Source organism: Trachemys scripta, chromosome 2 (genome assembly GCF_013100865.1).
Source record: "Trachemys scripta elegans isolate TJP31775 chromosome 2, CAS_Tse_1.0, whole genome shotgun sequence".
Classification (NCBI taxonomy): domain Eukaryota; kingdom Metazoa; phylum Chordata; order Testudines; family Emydidae; genus Trachemys; species Trachemys scripta.
The window spans coordinates 254,697,917-254,723,827 of record NC_048299.1 but is presented as its reverse complement, the minus strand read 5'-3'; the positions used below and the strand labels follow the sequence as shown (position 1 = coordinate 254,723,827).

At 39.3% G+C, this 25,911-nt stretch overlaps 1 protein-coding gene across 1 annotated transcript in view; it reads left to right on the top strand.

Moving 5' to 3' along the window:
• CSMD3 (CUB and Sushi multiple domains 3) overlaps positions 1–25,911 on the top strand; it is a 1,107,808-nt gene that overhangs the window by 530,924 nt on the left and 550,973 nt on the right. Inside the window, exon 12 of the mRNA XM_034759587.1 lies at positions 22,729–22,832. Coding sequence (XP_034615478.1) covers positions 22,729–22,832 — 104 coding nt within the window. The remainder of the gene's footprint in view (positions 1–22,728; positions 22,833–25,911) is intronic.

Genomic DNA, 25,911 nt, shown 5'->3' with positions numbered 1-25,911 from the left:
CTAGTGTACTCAGCAGAATATTTAGTTTGTCAGTTAGTGCCAGATTGTGAGCCCCTAACCCACATTGGTTAGGAGGAGTAATCCGGTTTACTTCAGTGGGACTACTCATGTGAATAACTGCTGACCTGTGTGAGTAAGGGCTTCACAATGTGGCCTTGAACCTCATTGTGTCTGTTTCCTTGTCTGTAAAATGGGGAGAAAAATACTTAAAATAAATACCTCATGGGATGTTGTGAGGATTAATTAAAGTTTTCAAGCGTGCCTTGAAAGTACAAAATGTTGTTGTTTCTTTTATTCTGACATGGGGTGATGAGATTTGATAAATTTACATTTAAGTACATTGTAGTGCTACAATTTGACTAGGTTTTAAAAGCTGAAGAAAACATGATCGCTCTCTTCACTCTTCCTATGCCAAACCAGCTTCTTTAGTAACATTTCCTCCCACTCAACAGATGGAGGCAGAGTAACTAAGTTTTGATGCCATTGTATTCATTAGGTTCTAGCAAGCTCTCAGACTTGAGGTGTTCCATTCTTCAGTGGGTGGGGGACAGTTCTCTTGCCATCTGATTAGCTGAAGAGTAAAAAGAGTTATCTTTTGTCTAGGAAAGACCCAGTCAGACTTATGCATGCAGCATAAGTGCAGCATCATTTCAGACACTGGCAGGCATCTGATAATCCCAAACTGCTATATTGGACCTACCGTGCACTAGGCAATCTCTAGCAAGTGTACATTCTGATCAATGATAACTGATAAATAACACAGGAGACATTCACCTCCTTGCTTTAAGGAGAGGGGGATTTCAATTTCCATCACTCAGTATCTGCAGCATCCAGTACTAGCGCAGCTTGTATGAATTCCTTTCACGTACAATATAGCAGTTTTTGCTAAAGCTGATTACAGCCATAGTCCCACGTCCTAAGAAATTAAATTACCATCTCCTGAATTTATAGAATTATTATCATCATGAAAGTGTTTTTACACTGTTATAAATGTTGATAGACTTTTTGTACTGCACTGGTTAATGATAAAAGCCCATTCCATATGTTCTATTGCTTCCATAAATGGAGGACTAACTGTGTCTACTGCTGCATCTGATGTAACCATCATTGCAGCTGTTCTTTAACCTTTTTTTTTTCAGAAAACTGGTGTTTTTATGTTCATCATTTTGGTGGCATAAAATAAGTGATACACAGAGCAAAATTCCAGACATTGTAAAACATCCACAATGTGCTATTAATATGCATGTGATATAAAAAAATCAACAAAATAAAATGAAATAAATTATGCACAGACTTGTAGAGTATAACAATGCACGGTGCATGCAGGCAGGACCATTGAACACAGGGCATCAGCAACACTTTAATATAAAAATGCACTTGATTTATGATATGTTTCAAATATCCTAAAAGACTTGATACACTTACTTAACACATTTTATCCTGGTTTATATTCAGAGAATTTTAACTGGTTTCTATGTTTTAAGTAATCCTATTGGTTTGTTGCATTCCTCTGCATTAACCTCTCCAGATTTATAGGACTAACTGGTACTGAGTTAAAAAGACTGCTTCCAGCTCTGTAGCAAGGTTTGGTTATAATCCTGTTTTAGGTAAATCAGCTGCTAGCTTCTTAATATACAAGAATAGTTATAATACTAGAACAAATAATCCTCGTATATTCACATTGATGATTTTCTGGAAGGTGTTGTGAAACTGGATCTAGAATAATTTATATTTGTTCCAGAATTTCAAGTGAAGGCTAGATCAATATTTGTCCTTATGTCCACTGAAATTACTATTTACTGTTATGCACAATTTAGTGTACCCTATTACAGCTTCAAGAGAGTTCTAACTTAATGTGAAAAGTATTTGAAATAACAGGGAAATTCAAGATAATTGAGAACTTTAAATTTAATATAATCTTCAGGATAAAGGCTGGGTAGACTGAGATATATTAGACTTTACTTTAGCTAATGGGCTAAAGCTGTCCAGTAATGCTGTATGAGAAGTACACCTCTACCCCAATACAACGTGACCCGATATAACACGAATTCTGATATAACACGGTAAACCAGTGCACACTCAGGCAGATCAAAGCAAGTTCTATATAACGCGGTTTCATCTATAACACGGTAAGATTTTTGGCTCCCTAGAACAGCGTTATATCAAGGTAGAGGTGTATAGGTGATAGAACAATTTGGAATAAAACTTGATTTCTTTGACTCAAAGGAAAACTGCATGGAAAACTGTTAAGATTGAGACTTTAGACATGTGAGTTAATAAATATCTGTATGTATACTTTAACAGTATACAAAGTAATTATTTTTCAACTACTTTGTATGTTAAATATATGTCTCAACATGTCTAGTGTGTGAGATATCATGTGTCCATTATCCTCTCCCTAAAATCTAAACATGTTTTTGTCCTGGATTCGCAAAAGCATTTGGGTACCTAACTCCCATTTTATTTATTTACATCCCAGAAACAGGCCATACTTGGATTCAGGAAACTCCCTCTCAGCTGCCCCCAAACCCAAAAGGCACCTAAACTTGCTTGGCACCTTTTTTTTTTTTTTTTTTGGCAGTAAAAAAAAAAACATAATTACCATGATTCTGCATCTGCATATGTGCACTGGAGCCCCATGATGGGTATCCAGATGCCTAAGACCCAGAGTAATGTATAAACTGAGAAGTTAGGTGTTCCTTTGCCTAACTCACTTGTGGAGCCCAATCCAGTAAATGTGCTCAGACTTCGCCTACCTTTACTTCGTCCCTTATAAATGAACATGCACAAAAAGAACAGGGCAAGGATGGGAGGGACCTAACACATAACTTTTAGCCAGAGGTTAAAGTAATCACCTGGGTTTTGGAAAACTCCCAGTTCAAGACCCTTCTCCACCATAGTGGGAGAAGGGATTTGAAGTGGGACCTGCTACCTCTCAAGTGAGTTCCCTAGCCACTGGGCTATAGCATATACTGATGTGGTGCTATCTCAGTCTCTCTTGTTGAAGCTGTTGAACTGTGGATAAATATTTTTTTTTAATTAATGGAGATATCCTATCTCCTAGAACTGGAAGGGACCTTGAAGGTCATTGAGTCCAGCCCCCTGTCTTCACTAGCAGGACCAAGTACTGATTTTGCCTTAGATCCCTAAGTGGCCCCCTCAAGGACTGAACTCACAACCCTGGGTTTAGCAGGCTAATGCTCAAAACACTGAGCTATCCTTCCCTTCATTGGGCGTACAGCGATTAGATCCTGAGTCAACCACCTCCCATATGGGAACTCTAACCAGCAAGCTACAGAGTCATTTTCATGCATGTGCTCTCACTCATCTCTTTCCCCTTTTCCTCTAATGATTCTTTCATTATTTATCCTCAGTGCAACAGCTTCAACACTGAACCAGAGAGAAAGAGAGAGCGAGAGTTTGCAGCTGAGAATCCCAAGGAGAGGAAAGTAATTACCTGCAGCCCAGACTTAGGCACTGAACTCCCTGAGAGGGCCATGGCTTTCACATGCCCCACAACTTGGCATCTCTCATTGGCTATTTTAGGCAAGGATCCCCCCAGAGGGATGGTTTTTATGAATCCCGTTCTAAGGTGCCTTTGTGAATACCAGTGATTTTTTGGGCACCTAATGATTTCTTTGTTCAAACAACAGGCTACATTCACAATGTTGCTAAGTGTAAATATCACATTACTAAAGTGAATAGGGAGAGAATCTTGCTTCTGTTCTCCAGGGGGATGAGCCGAGGAGGTTGCGTTCAGTCTAGAATAGATATAGATTATGATTCAGATCTGAGTTAAATCAGGTCTAGAGTTAATATAAGCAGCGTCAAAATCTTGTGAGCTGTACTTTGATTTTTAATCCAAATTGACAAAAATCTCATGGAAGAGGCCAATCACATAAGATAGCCTTTCTGACAAATATCAGCCACTTTCATATAAGAACTGAAAAAAAAAAAAAAAGACTACTTCCAGATGGATCCAACTGAATACCACATAGTGGTGTTTGGAATTTAAAGAGGTCATATATTTAAACATTCAGTGAAATTCAAACAGAGTTGGGACTCTCAGTCTTTGTTTTGGCTTATGTCTGTTCCCAAACCAGGAGTTTTACATGGAAACATATTATGCTATTGACAAATTGTCATCACCATATTATGAGCTCTCTAATTTTCTTATTATCTGCCTTAAGTAGGTTAAAGACTTGAAAATGGAGTTATGTAAAATATTAGCTTCGACGATTTTACTAATGGGGATGGACATATTCTTGTTTCTACTTTTCACAAGAGTAGTTGGAATATTAATTATCACTAAAAAGATTATATATGCCTAACATTAAAGAATACTAAATTTATAAATAGCACACTATGGTTGGAACTCTGAAATTGTGTTTAATGCAGCCCATTAGCTGAGAGAGAAGGGGAAAAACAGCTTTCATTTTTGCCTCCTACTGTTGCTGTCTCAACTTTTATAAAGGTAAAAATAATATAACTGGAGAGTAAAAACAACAAAAAATAGACTTTAACAAGCATTGTGAGGAGTTACTATGTTCAAATAGTGATAAAAGAACTACCATGAATTGCCGATGGGCAGAAATAGGGAATGGGGGCGGGGTGGGAATCCAATAATCTAACGTCAATACAAATGCACACAAAACTTAAATCTCAAATGTCAAGCAGTGGGAATGGTCATCAACAGGACAACACAATTATTTTTTTGTATTTGCTGAAACTGATGTGTCATCTCCTAAGAAATAGTTCAACCATGAAAACTCTAAGCATTAGTCCCAAATTGACACTTTTCTAACAGGCAGTTTACAAAGACACATACTGCATATGGCAATCTTGTTTCCAGAATTGTAAATTAAAATAATCAGATGCTTTTTCATATCTACAGGTCAATGGAATAAAATCATTAAGCTTCCAATAGTCATTGTGATAGAACACACAGCAACAGGGCCCTTCTGCTGAACATCAGACATCTATTAGGGAAGCAATAAACTGAATATTTTAGCAATGAGTAAAACCATTGAAAATTAGTGAGAGATTTTACCAGATTCTGTAGAATTCCCCTCCCTCAGATTCTTTAGAAATTGTTGGGAAAATTTTTGAGATATTCTAGATGATATTCCCTCAAATCCTAAAGGAAATTAGTGAGACAGTGCTCAGGAAATTTCCATTCTTTTCCCCTCAGGGAACCTTTTATCTTGTAAAAAGATATTCTCTTTTCCCCTCTCTTCTGGATTCACAGCTAAGGACCAAAATAAATGTAAGAAATTAGAACTTTTCTACTAAAATGATCACCAGTGAATTAGCCATAACTAGGCTTTGTTATGCCCTCACTATTCCTTTTTTCAGGCTATTTGCTGAGTCAGGACAATGGCAGTGTCTGTACACATTAGAAAGGTTAATCGTCACAACCACAAGGGGTTAGCAACTAAATTTTAAACCTCTAATTCTACATAAAAAACACTGAAATCTCTAGTTTATATCTCTGTCTACATTATAATGCTAGGTGTATTTTTGTGTCTACTTCATAGCACTCTTATGTAACCTAATCACAACAATCTCAGTGTGAGTTGTATCCACACTGCAGTTTTTAAGCCCAGGTTAAAGGTTATTATTTATATTATCTTAGCATCTAGGGGCCCTAGGCAGGGCCCAGGACCCCACTGTGGTAGGTATTGTGCAAACAGAACAAAGAGTCGCTGCCCCAAGGAGCCGCCAATCTAAGTGTAAAACAAGAGACAACAGATGGATACAGACAGATGGGGATGTACAAAGAAACAGTGAGAAAATATTGAAGTGGGTAGGTGGGTGAGGTGTTTCTGACCAGGTGGAAAGCTGGATTGGAGGGAGCTGAGGACTTCTGGGGTATTTCTGAGCCATGAGGTGGATTGGGTTGGCAGGGTTCAGTGGTGGGAAAATGGAATCCAAGGGTGACTGAGGTGAATTGGGGGTAAGGAGTGTGTGTGTGGGGGGGGGGGGGGGGAGAGAGTCTGTACTGGTAGGGTAGAAAGAGAAGAAGGAGAAAGGTTAAAACTAGGAGAAGAGAGTAAAGGGGAAGAGTGATAAATAAGGGTGCTCTTGCTGCTACATTCACATTCCATTTCCTCATACAATTATTTTTCAGACAATGTTTTCTTGTTTTTTGTCAGAAATACTCTTAGATTTCTGTTTTGTTCTATTAGTCTTTAGAAGCACCAGCTCTGCCATGTGTTCCTTAGTCTCAGCGCATATCTTTTTGTTTGTTTTCTATTTACCAGTGTAAAGCTATTTGTGAACAAAGTTTATCAATCTCCTTCATAATGTCCAACGTTTTAATTAGGTTGCCATGAAATCTCCTCTTTTATCAACTACCTTGATCTTTCCCTATAACGTAACCTCTAGTAATACAATTTATTACCCTTGTTTGCCTTTGTTATTTTTTTAATCACTGCTGCTAAATGGGTTGAAGGCTTCAGGGATTTTTCAACACATGCTTACAGATCTTTTTTTTCTGGTTTGCATTCTGCAGTACCCTGTCCTTCCAAAGATCCTCTTTCATATGTATGATTCTTTGCTCCAGCACTTATTATTTACATTTTAATTGCATTCTCTTCGTATTAACCTGGGTAATTAAATGAACTAAGTCTTTCAAATGTAAGTATACTTCTCAGTTATTTGACAGAAAAATAATGAATAAAGATAAAGTAAGAGACAAATGACTAAAATTAAAAGGAGGGATAAAATGTTAAGAATATTCTGTACATGGCGCTAATCTTTCTATCTTTAGAATATTTTCATTAAGTATATCATCATTTAGTAATGTAGATGCAGTAAAACATGCCACAAGAATGAGTTTTCGTGCTACAATAGAGAGAATATATTTGAGCCCAAATTAGGTTCATTTGAAGGTTATGGATCAAAGTAAATGAATGATAAACAAAGATGAAGCAATACTCTCAGGGTATTATGAATCTCATAGTTAATCTGAGAGCAGCTATAGTGTAAATGTAAGCATGGGCCCAATGCACCAACAAATGCACAATGAATGAACTTGAGTGCACTAAGAGTGTTAGGTGCCCAAATCCCCTTGAAAATCTATGTTGGGTATCGAACATAGGTAGGTTCCTTTGAAAATCTCTGACTAAAGCTCTCAGAAATAGGAGAAATTCCACAATGAAAATAAGAGGTCAGTGGTTTTACTATCTCCTCCTGCTCTTGGGGGTTATAGCAGCTCTATCTGCAACATTGTGGACGTCCCTTCGCATGGAATTCATGACATGGAATGGGAAGGTAGCCTGGGTGGCACCGCTGTCTAAAAGCTGAGGGGGCATAGGTGCCTAACCCCAGACTTATAGAGTTAGGCTTCATTGCAATTCACAAAACTCCTGCTTGGCTATCTCATAATCCTGTAGGGTGCCTAAACTCATTTGGCACCTAATTATTCATTGTAAAATTTCCTTAAATGCTTATGTTTCTGTGTCTGGGCATACACCATTGTGCCTCACTCTAGGTTTTTGGATGTCTATTTTATATCAAAGCGATCCATGAATCAAGAGAAGATAGGTATTTGCTGCCTATCTTGGTTGCAGGGCCCAATCTAGTAGCCATACTCAGTGCCTGCATGCCAGATCAGGTCCCATTCAGAATCTGGCTGGAGGAGAATCTGGTGCTTTAACTTTCAGCGCAGTGGTTAGAGCGTGCACCTGATATGTAGGAGGCCTGGGTTCAATTCCTCGGAAGAAAGGATTTGGACAGGGGTCTTCAGTCTGTCAAGAGCGCACTCTGAGCTATGGGATATTCTGATGTGTGGCTCCCTCAGTCACTCAAATTAAAGCTGTTCCACTGTATATAAATAATTAGTCATTGGAGAGGGGGTCTGGACCCTACATCCCTTATCTCCCAGGTGGGTGACTTAACCACCAGGCTACAGAGCCATTCTCACTCACTGTTGCCGAATGACTCTAAGTTTTTGTCCAAAGTGGAACAGCTTTAATAAGAGAAAGTGAAGGAGCCTCCACATCAGACTATGCCATAACTCAGTGGTTAGGGCACTCTTCTGATGGCGGGGGGGGCAGACCCCTGTTCAAATGCTTTCTCCCCCTCAGGCAGAAGGGGGGATTGAACCGAGTTTCCCACATCCCATGAGTCAGGGGTAGGCAACCTATGGCACGTGTGCCGAAGGCGGCACGTGAGCTGATTTTCAGTGGCACTCACACTTCCCGGGTCCTGGCCAATGGTCCATGGGGCTCTGCATTTTAATTTAATTTTAAATTAAGCTTCTTACACATTTTAAAAACCTTATTTACTTTACATACAGCAATAGTTTAATTATATATTATAGACTTCTAGAAAGAGACCTTCTAAAAACCTTAAAATGTATTACCGGCACGCGAAACCTTAAATTAGAGTGAATAAATGAAGACTCGGCACACCACTTCTGAAAGGTAGCTGACCCCTGCCATGAGTATTCAACCACTGGGCTAAAAGTTACAAGGTGGGCACTGCCAGCTGATTTGTGTGGAGTCAGGCCAAGTGCCTAATTCATTCTCAGAAGAAACAATTTAGGCATCTAAACCACCTGACTCCAGCAGAGGAGTTGCTGATGTGGATCACAAACAGAGAGAGGAACCTTCCTGCACTCCTGGTTGGGCACCTGTCCCTCTTATCAGCATCTCCCATTGGCTAGCTTAGGTAGCTCCCAGCCTAGTGTGCTGGGTTTTTTTTTTTTTGGATCCTATCCTTGGGCTCCTATCTCTCCCCATGCATTGTATAGGGAGCCCAGGTGCCTAACTCAGGCTTTGCGGTTAGCAATATTGTTTTTTTCTGATTTTCTAGGCACTTAAGGTACATTCTTATTCATGATGTAACATCCTTATTCATGAAACACTTAAGCATGTTCTGAAAACTCATTGTAGTACTTCAGGTAATTAAGTTTTTTCCTAAATCAAGGCCTAGGTTCTGACCATACTGAAGATGTTGGCAAAACACTCTTCAATTTCAGTTGGACCAGGATTGAGTGTACAATAAATGCTGGAGACAGCTCTAAACTGAACCACTATTTCCAATCTATTTTACCTTGGGGTTTAGATAAAATGAGAGCCTGATACAAACCATCCCCGGTTTTTACAACAATGACAAAACATTCTGATCAACAAGATTATGCAAAACCTAAAGCAAAACTACCCACTGGATTTCTAATGAATGATGGTGTCAATATATCTTTCACTGAAACTATTGTTTTTATAGTAATCAAATATATTATTAACAGTTATTTTGATAGTGGGAGCTGTGTTTCTTTGGAAAATTACTGCTGAGGTAAAGCCCATCAATCAAACTACAGGACTTCATTAGGCTCCATAATCTGACATAAATATTCGTCATCTCTTAACTGGGAAATAGTCAGTCATCTTCAGCACAAAGCAATTAGCCATGCTGAGAAGATATGAGGAATATAAATATAAGCAGGACACATTTTCCTTTTCTTATCTTGCCTCTCTTTCTCCAGTGAACCAGACAACCAGAAAATCCACTTGATTGACAACAGGAGGATGGGTTTCAGACTTCAGCCAGGTTTCTTTAGGAAAGTGGTTCTCAACCAGGGGTGTGCATAGCCCTGTGGGCAGGCAGAGGTCTTCCAGGGGGTACATCAACCCATCTAGATATTTGCCTAGTTTTACAATGGGCTACATAAAAAGCACTAGCAAAGTCAGTACAAACTAAAATGTCATGTAGACAATGACTTCTGTATACTGCTCTATATACTAATACACTGAAATGTAAATACAAAATTTATATTCTACTCAATTTATTTTGTAATTATATGGTAAAAAATGAGAAAGTAAGCAAAGTTTCAGTAATAGTGTGCTGCAATACTTTTGTATTTTTAAGACTGATTTTGTACGCAAGTAGTTTTTAAATGAGGTGAAATTTGGGGTACACAATACAAATCAGACTCCTGAAAGGGATACAGGGCCACTGCTCTAGGTGGTCCTGTTTCTAAAGTTTAACAGCTAAAACTTGTGACAAAAGTCACCTTGTTCCCCTGAAGCTGAGTTATTGCTGCTACTTGTGTATTTGGGCTGATTCATCCCCTCCTTTGTTGGTCAATATTTTCAGATTTAGTCTCACTCGCAAATCCTTGACAGAAAGGAATAAGATCTAGAACCAGCAGTAGGTAGCAGGAATGAGAGTGCTCTGCCTCATTCTCTTCCCTGAAACCAGACCCTCTGAGGTGCAGACAACATATCCCAACATCACCTTCAACCGCGAGGTCTTATCAGCTGCCTTCTCCAATTGCTGCCAGGAGAAGGGACAGTGTCTTGTTCTACGGCTGTGTAATGCCTACCATATTTTGTCCACAAATCACACTAGAAATAAATGTTATTTATTGTTACATGCATTGCAGTAGTACCTAGGAGCCCAAGTCACCTTTACTCATATTGAGCAGTAACTTACTCCAAAAGTAGCCTCATTGATTGAAAGTGGTACAACTCATACGTCATTCAGTGCGAGTAAGGGTGGCAGAATTATAATGAGGTGAGGGCAATATCCTGACTAGCCCTTATGCAACACTGCAGGGGTATGTGGCTGCTGAATTAGGGCTACCAAGAATTTAGCTATAGGTGCTGGGGATGGTGTAGCAGCTATTGCCTCCAGGGATTGAGTGGATGAGGAGTCAGCAGGGAATAGACTGAGCCATGGTTTCCCACTCCCTTTTAATCATTACACATCCCAATGGATGTGTGTATGTGCATGTACGTGTGCCTTTGTGTATGCCTGTATGTATGCACATTTATGTACAAATACTCCCTACCTCTAGTGCAACAGAGGGCATGTGGGAGGGTCTTGCCCTTTATAGACTGCAGTTTCCTGAGTAGATGCAAAATTTAAATTCCTGGGTAACTCACTGCATACAACTGAAATAGCATTAAAGAAAATCATATATATAACTTCTGCTTTAAAACAGGCACATAAGAGGCAGGTGTTACAAGGGTATTGAGAGACTCCATAATAACACAAACACACCATGCAAATCTAACATAAATAAATCCATGAAAATAAACATAACAAATCCAAACAACGTTTGGTTTCGTAAGATAAAAGTTAATAGACTTATTTTGATTTATTGGGAGAAAATATGGTAAACAAACATATTGACTTAAGTGAGACACAATACATTTTTGTTTGTTTATTCGTTTATTATATTTATTTCACCATGTGGGTACTGTCTTGCCTTTTGGATTAAATTGTGTAATTCATTAATTTTTTTGTTTGGAGAAAGCCTTACTTACAGGATAATCTCTGATGTTTTATAGAATATAAATCAGTAGATAGCTACTGAGACTGATTAAATATCTCGGCTTCGATTCCCCAATTAATCAATCTCAAAAGCTCTTATTGTGAGTACAATACGAAGTAATAGAGATTATTGCTAAACAAACCATAACATGAAAAAATGAATAATCACTTATTCTTCTTACTTTGTGATTATTTGAATGTGCAGTCTTACCATTATCAGAATTTTAAGTGACATTTGTCCTTGGGATATGTCAGAACTGAAGAGTGATTTTTGCATTCCATATTTCAAAAGAAAATACTCATTCCACTATGACTTTTTTTTAAGAGAATGGCTAACTATGGGAGCAGCCTGTGAGAAAGTTGAACATAAAGAGGTAAATCAGAGAGGTGTGTGGAGATCTCAGACCTCCTGAATTGTAGTCCCAATTTAGGCATTGACTCTTATTGTGGCTTTTCTGTCATGTCAATTAGGCCAAAATTATGTAGGTGCGTCAAATTAGGCACCTCAGTTCATACTTAGACAACCTCAATTTTACATAAGAACATAAGAAAGGCCGTACCGGGTCAGACCAAAGGTCCATCTAGCCCAGTATCCTGTCTACTGACAGTGGCCAATGCCAGGTGCCCCAGAGGGAGTGAACCTAACAGGCAATGATCAAGTGATCTCTCTCCTGCCCTCCATCTCGATCCTCTGACAGACAGAGGCTAGGGACACCATTTCTTACCCATCCTGGCTAATAGCCATTAATGGACTTAACCACTATGAATTTATCGAGTTCTCTTTTAAACTCTGTTATAGTCCTAGCCTTCACAACCTCCTCAGGTAAGGAGTTCCACAAGTTGACTGTGTGCTGCGTGAAGAAGAACTTCCTTTTATTTGTTTTAAACCTGCTGCCTATTAATTTCATTTGATGACCCCCAGTTCTTGTATTATGGGAATAAGTAAATAACTTTTCCTTATCCACTTTCTCCACATCACTCATGATTTTATATACCTCTATCATAACCCCCCTTAGTCTCCTCTTTTCCAAGCTGAAGAGTCCTAGCCTCTTTAATCTCTCCTCATATGGGACCCTTTCCAAACCCTTAATCATTTTAGTTGCCCTTTACTGAACCTTTTCTAGTGCCAGTATATCTTTTTTGAGATGAGGAGACCACATCTGTACCCAGTATTCGAGATGAGGGCGTACCATCAATTTATATGAGGGCAATAATATATTCTCAGTCTTATTCTCTATCCCCTTTTTAATGATTCCTGACATCCTGTTTGCTTTTTTGACCGCCTCTGCACACTGCGTGGACATTTTCAGAGAACTATCCACGATGACTCCAAGATCTTTTTCCTGACTTGCTGTACCTAAATTAGCTAAATTAGCCCCCAACATATTTTCAGAGTTCCTAAGTATTTGCAATATCCATTGATACTCTATAGATATTCTAAATACGCAGATAAACACACACAAACACACACACAGTTTCCTATAAAAGTCATCAAATTCGAATTTCACGAGACTCCTGAGAACTCCTAAATCAAGTCCTATTCTTAGCACCAGGATAGGATTTCTCCCTCTACTTCTCTTCCCACAGAAAAAAATGTCAGATGGGTGGAGAGTGCTGTTCCAATTTTTGGTCTGTTGTATGTATCCAATAAAATGAATGGCATGTCATACACCTGCTTTTGGATATTGTGAGTCAAACTGAAATGTCTGCAACATACCACAAAAAGCATGTATAAAAAATGTTGCACTATTTGATAGAACATATTAATTCTGTTGTTTTCCCTCTTATTCATATTGTGAAAGGTTTGACTATTTACTTTCCTTCTGCAGTCTCAAAATACTTGTCCGAGGCAAATGGATGGAGAGGTCCCTTGTTCAAAGCATGATTCACGAAGGCTTGGGATTGTATTGGTAAAATGTCAAATATTAGGGAACTAAAATATTCCTCAGTGTCCACGTGCAGTTTTTAGAGTTAATGTTTACACTGCAAGCTTTACATTAGCAGATTCAGGTATGAATATACATTAAACTTTTTATCTCCCTAGTGCCTCTATGTCAGAAGGAGCTGAGAAGCCCAAATTATTGAATTGTACACTGGTAAAAATGGCTGTAATTGCATATTGTAGGTGTGTAGAATTTGAGAGTTTGAAAGTTTCACCGGGAACATTACTTTTCTCTGTAAACTCTTGTTATCTTTTGGAGATGTCAGCACAAATCTATCGGGCATGCAGAGCATTAGATTCAATGTAGCATGCAGCCACATCAAACTGTTGGCTGGGGATAATGCTATCTCAGAAATAATCACCTGAAAACATGCTCTTTGTGAAGATCTGCCGTGCAGTTCTCAGTATAAGTTTAGCTATTAGGTTTTCAATAAAGTTTTGTTCTGTATTACTTTTTGGGGGACAATATACTATTTTCTGACATGGTATGGATACAGGGTAAAATCTCAAAAGGAACAAAGTGCTGTTAGATGCTTCTCTCTCATTGAAAATCAATGGGAATTGGATGCCTAACTTGCATTTGTGCCTCTGGAAAATCTTTCCCCAAAATTATTAAAGACCAAAGTCTACAGCCTTTACTCAGACAAGACTCCTGTTCAAGTCAGTGGGATTTTGCTTGAGTAAACAATGAGTAGCAAGATATGGCGCTAGACTCTTATTTCCTTTGCTACTCCTTGATATGTAATTATCAGGTGTTGAGTCATAGCATCTCTTTCTGTGTCTGGCTGGCTGGGAGACAGTTGCCAAGGAGATTGCTGCCTTTATTTTAGATGCAGAAGAGGCATTAGTTAGCCTCCAGGGAGGATTATGTAATCTTGCCTAAGTTTCAGTAAAATTAAAAAAAAAATCTTTAACATATGACGTAAGCTGTTTTTTCTTCAGACCCACCTCTGACCACATAATTTAGCAGATCTGGCAATCCAATTAATAGTGAGTAGGGGAAATTCCCTGTATTAAATAAAACTGAAAATGTAACTAAACTGTGCTAGGATGGTTTTCAGGCTCTATTAACTACTGAGTGATTCTATGTCATCAAGACTGCACAAATATTAAAAATATCTAAAATTTTAGTAACAGCTCAATCGTTGAAAGCTTTTTTGAAAATGTAGAGATTAATAATTAATGCATCACTACCTTTAAAATGGAGTAGACTTTTTTCGTTTCTGACACCATACACATATGCATTCCAATACAATTAGTGAATTTACAAAGCAAAATTTGTCAGTAAACTTTCCCAGATTCAACATATTTAATACATAAGAGTGGTTGCATAACCATTATGCTTGAGGTTTGGTACTGCCATAATAAATCGGGTATGCCATGCTGCTTGTAGCCCCACTTTTTGGCTCTGACTCAAGATCCACCACAAAAGTTACTGGAGCTTTCTACATAGTTTTGACTGTTGGTTATGATAATGTAGTCTCTAAAGTTGGAAATAATGTATTCTCAACTGAAGGTCCCTCCTTTGAATTCCATGGCGGACTCTCAGAGCCTAAGTTTGATTTGGTATGTCTCTCACCACAGGATCTTTTTGTTCAAGCAAGCTTTAGAAGATTTTTCAGAGAAGGGTGTTAGGGGGCTTTCTCTTCACCCTCTCCCCTGGTTCTTGTCACGCAGACAGAAAGCAGAAGGCCAGAAGTCCGAGGTGTGGGCAATGCAATGTTTGTTGGGGTTAGTTTCCAGCAAGCATATCCATAACTCTGATGCCGCAGAGCCTTGTTTCTCAGTGTCCCACCCCCACCCCACATCCTTAGCAGGCATAATTATACCTGAAATGCATGCCCTCAGTCTTACCCCTTAACATGTATGGTCATGATCTGTTTTGGGGAGTTGTGAGTCTGGGGTCTTCATCCCACCTCTTTTGTATCCCATGGGAGGGGTAAGGAGTGAGGTTGTGTATGGTCAGTGACAGGCATTTCTTTGGCCTTTTAGTGTTTTATACCTTCCCTCCCCCCATCCCTCCTTGCCCCTCCCAACTGATTGCTTGACCTTGCCTTGAGATAGGAGTTGAGGCAGTCTTAAAGTTTGCGCTTTAAACAATACTATGGCCATATGTTACCCTTGACCCATGCGTTCAACTTCACTAAAGTTAAAACATCTCCAGGTTCAGTCAGCAAAGAAAAATCACATTCATTAGATGCTGTAAATCTACTCAGGTGCGCTACATTAAATCCAAATTGAAATGGATAATTCATTAGCTGGTTAGTTGGTTCCCTGTGAGCACATTTTGATAAACTTGATTTTGATAATACTATATTTCATTTTCACTGAAATATAGTTGAAACAGCTGATGGTAGCACTTTATTTTTCCCCCTCTAGGGGCAAGGGCAGTATTGGGTAGTGCTTGCTGACTCTAAGAACTGTCTTTATAGTTTTCCATTCATAAAATAAAATGTAATATAGAAATCACTGCTGCATTTTTGTTTGGCTACCGGCAGTTGTGGAGAAATTAACAGCATTTTTCTAATTTTCACTTCATCCATTATTTTTGAGAGAGAGGAAATTATGGTAGTAGGAATTGCAGTGATTAAAACTGCCTATTAAATGCTAATGGTCCCCAATTTTTTCAGGCAATTAAAATAATATATATGGTTTCCCTTTTAATACGCTCTTAGTTTGACAATAATGCAGTACTTTGACACCAATTATCTTCAGTGATTGACTATTTAAGCACCTAGGACACAGGAGAGGTAGATTTATTTACATATATGTATGGGTATATATAGTAATATATATGTGTGTGCGTGTGTGTGTGTAAATGATTATGTAGTATATTGGTTTTATTGGCACACATTTGGAATAGCTCTATTACCCAGTGGCAAAGTCCCAGGCGAGTTGTCCAGACCTTCCAAAACAATTGTGAATAAAATCTTAATAATACCTAGCTCTTATAGAGCGTTTTTCATCAGTAGATCTCAAAGCACGTCACAATGCTTTTAATGTATTTATCCTCACAACACCCCTGCGAGGTAGGGAAATGCTGTTATCCCTTTATACAGGTGGGAAACTGATGCACAGAGAGGCTAATTGACTAGTTCTGGATTATACAGGAAGGCTGGAGTGGAGCAGAGAATAGAACCTGGGTCTCCCAAATTCTAGGTCAGTAGCCTAATCATTGAATTATAATGCCACATGATATATGAGTTATCTCTTCTTCTTCCTTATTCAACTATCCCTCGATGCGAGGATGATATCTGCCCAGGGGGTTCATTGATGAGTTTTTAATTTACATGCCAAGTATAGAAAAGCTATTTTGGAAACATTGTAAAGAGAAAAAAAATACTTCCTTCTACCCCATCCCCACCTGTAAAAGCCATGTGCTCTAGTTGTTTTGATCCAAATGGAGTTGAAACTGGGCTCCAGCTTTGCAACAGTCTGGCAATATAAAATAACAAAGATGCCAATTTAACTGGGTTCTTTTTAATGGAGAATCCCTGGGCCGATATTACAATCATACAAAAGCTATCCTGTAGCGGCACCAGGCAAGAACCATATGATTATGGCATTTTAGTATTTGTGGTCCCAAGTTAGATTTAACTGATTTTTTAAAGGTGCTTCATACACAAATAATTCAAGGAAAGAACGCAGGTGGCTAGGGACTTGCTCCTCAACAGTACCTTATGGAGCAGCCATGAGGCCTGCTTCGGCACCCATAGAATCATAGAATCATAGAATATCAGGGTTGGAAGGGACCTCAGGAGGTCATCTAGTCCAACCCCCTGCTCAAAGCAGGACCAATTCTCAACTAAATCATCCCAGTCAGGGCTTTGTCAAGCCGGGCCTTAAAAACCTCCAAAGAAGGAGACTCCACCACCTCCCTAGGTAACGCATTCCAGTGCTTCACCACCCTCCTAGTGAAATAGTGTTTCCTAATATCCAACCTAGACCTCCCCCACTGCAACTTGAGACCATTACTCCTTGTTCTGTCATCTGCCACCACTGAGACAGCCAAGCTCCATCCTCTTTGGAACCCCCCTTCAGGTAGTTGAAAGCAGCTATCAAATCTCCCCTCATTCTTCTCTTCTGGAGACTAAACAATCCCAGTTCCCTCAACCTCTCCTCATAAGTCATGTGCTCCAGACCCCTAATCATTTCTGTTGCCCTCCGCTGGACTCTTTCCAACTTTTCCATATCCTTCTTGTAGTGTGGGGCCCAAAACTGGACACAGTACTCCAGATGAGGCCACCAATGTCGAATAAAGGGGAATGATCACGTTCTTCGATCTGCTGGCAATGCCCCTACTTATACAGCCCAAAATGCCGTTAGCCTTCTTGGCAACAAGAGCACACTGTCGACTCATATCCAGCTTCTCGTCCACTGTGACCCCTAGGTCCTTTTCTGCAGAACTGCTACCTAGCCATTCGGTCCCTAGTCTGTAGCAGTGCATAGGATTCTTCCATCCTAAGTGCAGGACTCTGCACTTGTCCTTGTTGAACCTCATCAGGTTTTTTTGGCCCAATCCTCTAATTTGTTTAGGTCCCTCTGTATCTGATCCCTACCCTCCAACGTATCTACCACGCCTCCCAGTTTAGTGTCATCTGCAAACTTGCTGAGAGTGCAGTCCACACCATCCTCCAGATCATTAATAAAGATATTAAACAAAACTGGCCCCAGGACCGACCCTTGGGGCACTCCGCTTGAAACTGGCTGCCAACTAGACATTGAGCCATTGATCACTACCCGTTGAGCCCGACGATCTAGCCAGCTTTCTATCCACCTTACAGTCCATTCATCCAGCCCATACTTCTTTAACTTGGTGGCAAGAATACTGTGGGAGACCGTATCTAAAGCTTTGCTAAAGTCAAGGAATAACACCCAGTACCTCTTCATATTGTCTGGCCCCTTAGACAAGTTCAGAACTGAGCGAGCAAATGTTCCTCAGCCAGACTCTGATGCCTCTCCCAAAAGGGAGGGAGATCATTTTCCTTCCTTGGTCCTCTGAGAAAAAGTTCTCACAAAAGGGACCGCAGCTGCACCAGAGATCGTGGAGACTCATCCTCCTCTTCCAGGATGAGTGCAGACTAGTACCATGATTCTTCTGGTATGCAGGATGGAGCTGAGCCATCTGCTTGCTCTCTGGTACTGAGGTGACATCAGTTAGATGCTACACCATTGACTCTGAAACCATGCCTGGCACAGCTGTTGAGTCCAGTACTGACGACATCAGCACCATCTATTTTCGTGCCACTGGTGTACCAAACAGCATTAGACTTGCTTTACCTCTCTGTTCCTGACTCCCCAATTATTCAGGAGCATTGAGCTGCCAGCACTACTTCTTTGTGGTCCTCAGCAGTGCCAGGATTAATTGTAGAACTGTCTCAATTGTCTACATCATCTTCAGCAACACCTCAGAGTGGACAGCTGAGGTTTGCCACCTTATCTGTACTGAAGGGTCTGTTGGCACAGTTACTGTCTTCGGTACTGATGATGACTGTGGTACAATCCACATCTACCGGGTCGGTCCTGATCCTGGGTTTGGTGCCATCTTCTGTTTGGTATTGAGTGGGAGTATGATGCCCCTGACAGTCCTCAAATGTTGACTACTTTATCTACCTTGATATCAATGCAACCAGCATTTTCAGCTTCAGATGAGGCTGGATGTTTGCTCACTCCACCTGGGATGTCTCCCTGGTTGTCTTTGGATACTTTTGTGGAGATTGTCAGGGTTAAGCTCAGGGGAATCCTCCCAATCTCCCTGAGCTTTGAGACACCATTCTCATAGATTGTCAAGATTTCCTATAGATTGAAATTGAGAATGGTCTGTGGAGAACAGAATGTTGAGGTCCATTTTAGGAGAATGGTGTATTCTGGCTATCAATCTGTTTGCAACAAAAAACAACAGTAAGTGTCATTGATTTATCTCCTGAGCAGGCCTCGGTCCTGGCTCCTTGATGTATATCTTGCACCTGATTTGGGGATCAGAATTTATTTATTCCTTCTCTCCAATCCCAATCATCCCTCATGTCATTCTCAAACTGAAGTTGGATCATGCCAGGCTGATTCTCATTGTACCAGAGTGGCTGAGACTGTTGGCTCTCCGATTTCTTCAGTTTATCAGTTTGACCACCCTTATCTCTTCCTCTTTATCCTGACATACTGATCGAGCACTATGGTCAGGCAAGCAGCACCTCACAGCATGGATGCTATATGGATAGGTGAAGAGGAGGAATGATGTTTGGAAGCAGTTCAACAAGTGTTACTTAATAGTGGGAAACCTTCCATTTGACCAAATAAGTAGCCCTAGTAGATGTAATTTTCAGTTTGGTCACTAGCCTGGGAAATTGAGCTAATGCTGGCCTGCATTCAGGACATCTTGGGGTACCGGTTGTACCTTCAGTCTTCTGGTCTTTCACCCATTTTGTTAAGGGTTCACTTAGCAGTGAACTCAGTGTTTCCTCTGTCCATCCAAGGCAAGTCACTTTTCTTGAACTCCATGGTAGTAACATTTCTAAGAAGAGACATTCATTTCCTTGTGGGACCATAACACTCTTAAGCTGCCTTTCTGAGGCCTCCATTCGAGCCCTTGGTAACTTTGTTCTTTTGTCCCTCCTGTGCCGGAAGACAGTCTTCCTTATTGCTATAACAACAGCAAGGAGAGTAAGTGAGCTGCAGGGCGTAACAGCAGAACCCCCGCATATGCAATCTTTCAAAGATAAGGTGGCCCTACAATCATATCCAAATTTTTTGTCGAAAGTGGTTTCACCTTAATCAAATGATTTATTTACTGGTGTTCTTTCCTAAACTGGACTCAAATACAGATGAACAGTGACTTCACACATTGATTATGAGATGGTGCTTAACCTAGAGAGAAATAAGACTTTTCAGGCATCACCTGGTCTTTTTGTCTCCTATATGGATCGAATGAAGGTTCAGGCTATCTCTGCAAAGATGATTTACAGGTGGATAACTTCCTGGATGAGAGCATGTGAAGTAGCTCAGACCATACCTCCATAAATATTACAGGCTTATTTGATAAGGGACCAAACAATGTTGATAGCATTCCTCAATGATGTTTCAATATTGGACATTTGCACGTCTGCTACCTGATCTTCAGTACATACTTTTACCAAGCGCTATGTAGTTACCACTGCATTTAGGTTGGATGCAGACCTTGGGAAAGCAGTACTGAAGTCATTGTTTAAATAGACTCTGAGCCCCTCCTCCTGTGAGTACTGGGTGTGAGTCACCTGAGTGGACTAAATGCTTGCAACTACTTGAAGAATGAAAAATGCTGTTCTTGTTATTGTACTCCACAAGCAATTTTCTCTCCAATTTCCATCTCAAAGAACAACAATTACAGTGCATATAGGTGACCATTTATTTCCTGGGTTTATAATGCTTGGGTTTTGGATAATTACAATAGCTGTATAAGGTATTTTACCCCAAATTACTGATATGAATTCTTGATCTTAATTCAATCTTAACATAATTTTTGTCTGGGAATTTCCAAGGTTTTTTAACTTACAAATTGCACACATGATCCATAAATGAGGAACTAAATGGAAATGTTAACAAGTGATATCTCTAATGATTTGAAGATATGAAGTATCAACTTCAAATCTATTTATTAATTTTTCATCTTTTATGGTCAGATTCACTGTCATGGTCTGGCTGTTTTACTCGACTCTAGAAAAGCCAAATCAGACAGAGTATACAGGCCACGGAAGCTGAGTTTAAAGCTGCTTTGCTTGACAGAGCAGTGTAAAGCTCTTGTCCCGCAAATTCGCCTGCCTCTTGCACCTTCCTATATTCCTCTGCATTCCCTCACAAATTCTGTGTTCTTATTGTCCTTTATATTTCCCTGAAATGCACACCAGTTTTCCTCTTCCCTCCATTACCAACCACACTCCCCCCCCCCAATCAGTTTTCTCTTCTGCTACTACATTAATTCATGGATGCATGTGCACACACATTCCACTGTTTTCTGTTCCCTACAGCCCTCTCTCTGGAGTAGATTTGGTACCTTCTGAAAAGAAATACTTAGGGTCAATGGTAATTTTTTCCATTGTTTTTCATTTAAAGTTACTGTCAGCAGGGTTTGGTGCATGAAATTATCTCCTTCAGAAAACACATGGAGAATTGCCCTATTCAAAATGGTCATCACCTCCAAATGCTCTTAAAAGAAATGAAGCCAAACTGTCTCGGAGTGCTGGTGGCCCCTATACTCTTAGGAGGAGACACTCAATCACATTCATAGCAATGGTAGAGATATGCCCTTTTCATAATAGTCATCTAACTAAGGGCAGTGCTGGCTTCAGTTTTGTTGAGAACAATGGGAAGATGACAGCCATTTTGAAAGATAGCATTTTTCTTGTGGAATCATTTGGAGCAGAACATTATCTGACAGCTGCTGCTGAAGGAGAAATTTTCAGTTCTTTCTCTCCATATATACATAACCTTCCCCCTCCCACCAAAAAAACCCACCTTAAAATGTAACCGTTGCACAAGAGTTCAATTATTTTTAATTATATAGGAAGTTGGCGGTATCTGCGTTATTTCTATTTTTTTTTTTAATGTAGCTTAAGCAATTGATGGGGAAGGTAAGCTGCATTTTTAATATGTAACAAAGTGGTTAAATTCCTGCTTTAAGTGCAAAACTCATCTCATCATTAAATATGGAGCTGACAGTTGTTCTCCATAATATATAACATGCATGCTGCACATAATTAAATATCTTTCATACTGCAGTTTAGAGTACAGAAGCATAACAAAATTTTCACCTTTGGCAGTCATGTTTTTTACAAGTTCATAAAAATATGTAACAGTTTAACCTATAGGCTGGAATAATGTCTTCAGAGGCTTCTTTGTACCACCAAAACTTGGTTGTAGGCATGGGGTGTGTTAATTATGTCCTCATCTCTTCAGAATTTCCTGGACAAAGCAAAATTTTTAAATTTAATATAGGCAGGAGTGAATTTCATCCTCAGTAAGTAATTATGTTGCCCTGTGAGGGTACCACATTGGAAATGTAATACAATTATACAGTACACCGCTACCTCGATATAACCCAAATTTGAATATAACACGGTAAAGCAGTGCTCGCGGGGGGCGGGGGGCAGGGCTGCGCACACCGGTGGATCAAAGCAAGTTCAATATAACGCGGTTTCACCTATAACACTGTAAGATTTTTTGGCTCCTGAGGACAGCATTATATCGAGGTAGAGGTGTACTATATAAAAAGTACGATAACCACATAATTGAAATGTAGGTACTTCTAACATGTCAGAAAACTGGTGCCACATAAAAAGAATTTTATTTTAATGGAATATTGCATTAACCAATTTTTCAAGTTAATAACAACAAGGTAGTATCAAATAAAATGTCACTAATATGTGTAGCTATTACTTATGTGGGCTTTTGTTTTATTTTTGCTGTTTGAAAGTTATCTGTATTCACTCATAATGAAATTTCTTACTTTTTAACAGCATTTTTTTTTCTACTAGGTTATTCAGATAAATTTTGAAGAATTTGATCTGGAGATTGGCTATGACACACTGACAATTGGTGATGGAGGGGAAGTCGGTGATCCTAAAACTGTGCTGCAAGTGTAAGTCGCTGTTGATTTGATATGTTTTGCAGAATTACTGTAATATAGGGTTTTCTGGTGGTATTGAATGCTGCATAGAATGGACAAAATTATTTTCTAGTGTAACCTGAGAGATGAATAACACCAACAGAAAAATAATCGTATGGAGCTCATCAAATTATTCAAGACTGACATATAGGATAAGGTATTTTAGTTCATATTTACCATTCTAGTTTCAAAACAAGATGGGCATGAGAGCTAAAACAGAATAATGTAGCCCATTTCTTTTCAGGCAGACTGATTCTGTTTTGCTAAAAATAAGCCTATAAATGCAGTTTTCCCAGGGTTACTATGTTCTTCTGCAAGGGCTGGGTAGTCAGATTAAGAATGTGATATGGAGGAAAAGGAATGGACAGAGAAATGTACTGCTTAAGTAATTGTCTTCTTTAGTAAGCCCCATCTTGACAACAAATGAACCATAGGAACCTTTATAGCTCACTGACTATGACAGGTAAGCCCTGAACACAGGCTAGATCATCTTCTGTAATTTCCTGTTAAATATTGCTGTTACCTAAACCATCTAATATTATGATTTTGTCAGTCCTGCGTACCTAATGCAGGTAACTTACTGAGTGTTTATCTTTGGGTTTTAGATTGCCACCCATCACCACAGTATCTATGAGCCTAAATCTATTTTATAATAATCAGTTTGTTAGGTCCTGGATTCAGATTTGTCATTTACTTAACCTGCTGGTGTTTGGCTCGCGTGCGGTGATCAGTCCCAAGAAGCCAAGTTCATAAAAATATATTTAATTAATGAAGATATCCCATCTCCTAGAACTGGAAGGGACCTTGAAAGGTCATTGAGTCCAGCCCCCTGCCTTCACTAGCAGGACCAAGTACTGATTTTGCCCCAGATCCCTAAGTGGCCCCCTCAAGGATTGAGCTCACAACCCTGGGTTTAGCAGGCCAATGCTCAAACCACTGAGCTATCCCTCCCCGTCAAATATCAAATATAAAATGATTATTCTGACCTTCATTTCCATATATTTTGAAAAGGGCAGAACAGTGTAACTTGACATTAGATGTCTTTTGTTAACTTGTGTTGTATTGTTTTTTTTTTCCTCTAATCTTTTTCAATCGTAATAATCTGGAGCAAAAGTAGCTATAAATTGTGTGTGATTTGTTTTCATGAGGTCCATTTGTATGCATTTAATTTAGTATTCCATATTTGCTTCATTTTTCTTTAAAAATAAATAAAGATAATATTTTGTTGCTTAGAGAAGATCATATGAGTAGATCATATGAGTAGATCATAAGTGAAACTTTATGGCCAGTACTTTTTTTTCTGTGAACAACACAAATGCACAATATTGAAACATTTCACAAAATTGTTGTGGGAAAAAACATTGATATTTTCAAAATCAAACCTTTTAGATTTTTCACTTTGAAACTACTTTTTAGTTCAAAATTTCCCTTTAATTTATTTTATAAATTCAGAAACATTTGAAAATGATCAAAATTGAAATGTTTTGATTTTGAGATAAAATATTTCATTTGACCCGAAAAAAATAAATAAATTATTTTCCAAATTAAAGATTAACCAAAAATCTGTTATTTTCCCAACTTTATTTATAAGAGATTGGTCTTTTGCAAATAGCTGCATAAATAATGTGTAAATGGGGAGAAGAGTTAATATGTTTTTTAACAAATATCTTCTTAATAATCACTTCTGAACAGAGGCCTTATGTGCCGACTTTCATTCTGATTATTTTTCAAAACTGAGTTTTAAACTCTGAATATAAGAGTTCATATAATGAAAGTGCTGGGAAAAACAAAACGGTAGCTTCTCAAGTGAGTATAATATATCTGTATAAAATGAATCAAACATAAAAATTCGATCCTGGACAAAAAATAGACATAATTGTTCAAACAAAATAAATCATCAGTTAAAAATGGAAAAGACCTTATAGGGACATCTAGTCCACCCCCTGCCGATGCAAGTTTATTCCCTACAATACATTTTCTAGTCATTTGTTTTAAAGTGTTTTTAAATGTCCTGAGCAATAAGGCTTCTATCACATCCCTTAGGAGTCTATAGCAAAGCTTACTAGATCATAGTGCACAATGTCAGGAGGATCTTTTTGATATTCACCGTATTTTCCCCTTTCTTAAGTTCATCTAATTACTCCTAATTATACAGCCTTGAACCTTGCTCTATCTCCTTGGCATTTATACCCTTCAAGTGTCTACAGACTTTCATCATGACTCTCCCTTAACAATATTACTCTTTTCATCATAAGATAAACCCTAACTATTCTTTGTGGCTCTTTTCTGTACTCCTACCTTTTTGTCAATATCTGGGATATTACTGTGTGGCAAGATGGTGCACTGTAGATTCACAACCTGGCTTGATGCACAGTAACTTACCCTGTAGACTTAAATCAGCACAAAAACTGTGTATATGTAACCCACACACCTCCTGGGTGTGGTGTTCTGTCCCATCTAGTGGCACTGAGACCACTTAGGGTACGGTCTACACTTACCGGAGGGTCCGGCGGCAGGCAATCGATGTTCTGGGATCGATTTATCGCGTCTGGTTTAGACACGATAAATCGATCCCGGATCGATCCCGGAAGTGCTCGCCATCGACGCCGGTACTCCGGCTCGGCGAGAGGAGTATGCGGCATCGACGGGGGAACCTCCCTGCCACGTCTGGACCCGCGGTAAGTTCGGACTAAGGTACTTCAAATTCAGCTACGTTATTAACGTAGCTGAATTTGCGTACCTTAGTCTGAAGTGGGGGGGTTAGTGGGGACCAGGCCTTAGAGAGAGAGAGATAATGTGTCCGCTCAACAGCGTTAAGGTAACAGCCAGTTCGCTTTTAGCTCATGCTGTAGAGTCTCATGCACTAAGCTCTAGAGGTTCCCGGTTCGATCCTGCCCGCTGATGACCAAGTTCTGTCGGCGTTACAAGTGAGGGTTCATCCAGGATTTCAACTGGGAAGTCTCTGAAGCTTGGGATGTGCTTCCTCAGCTAGGGGAAGTATGTAACTTGCACACCTTCTGGGTGTGGTGTTCTTTCCTATCTGGAGTCAGAG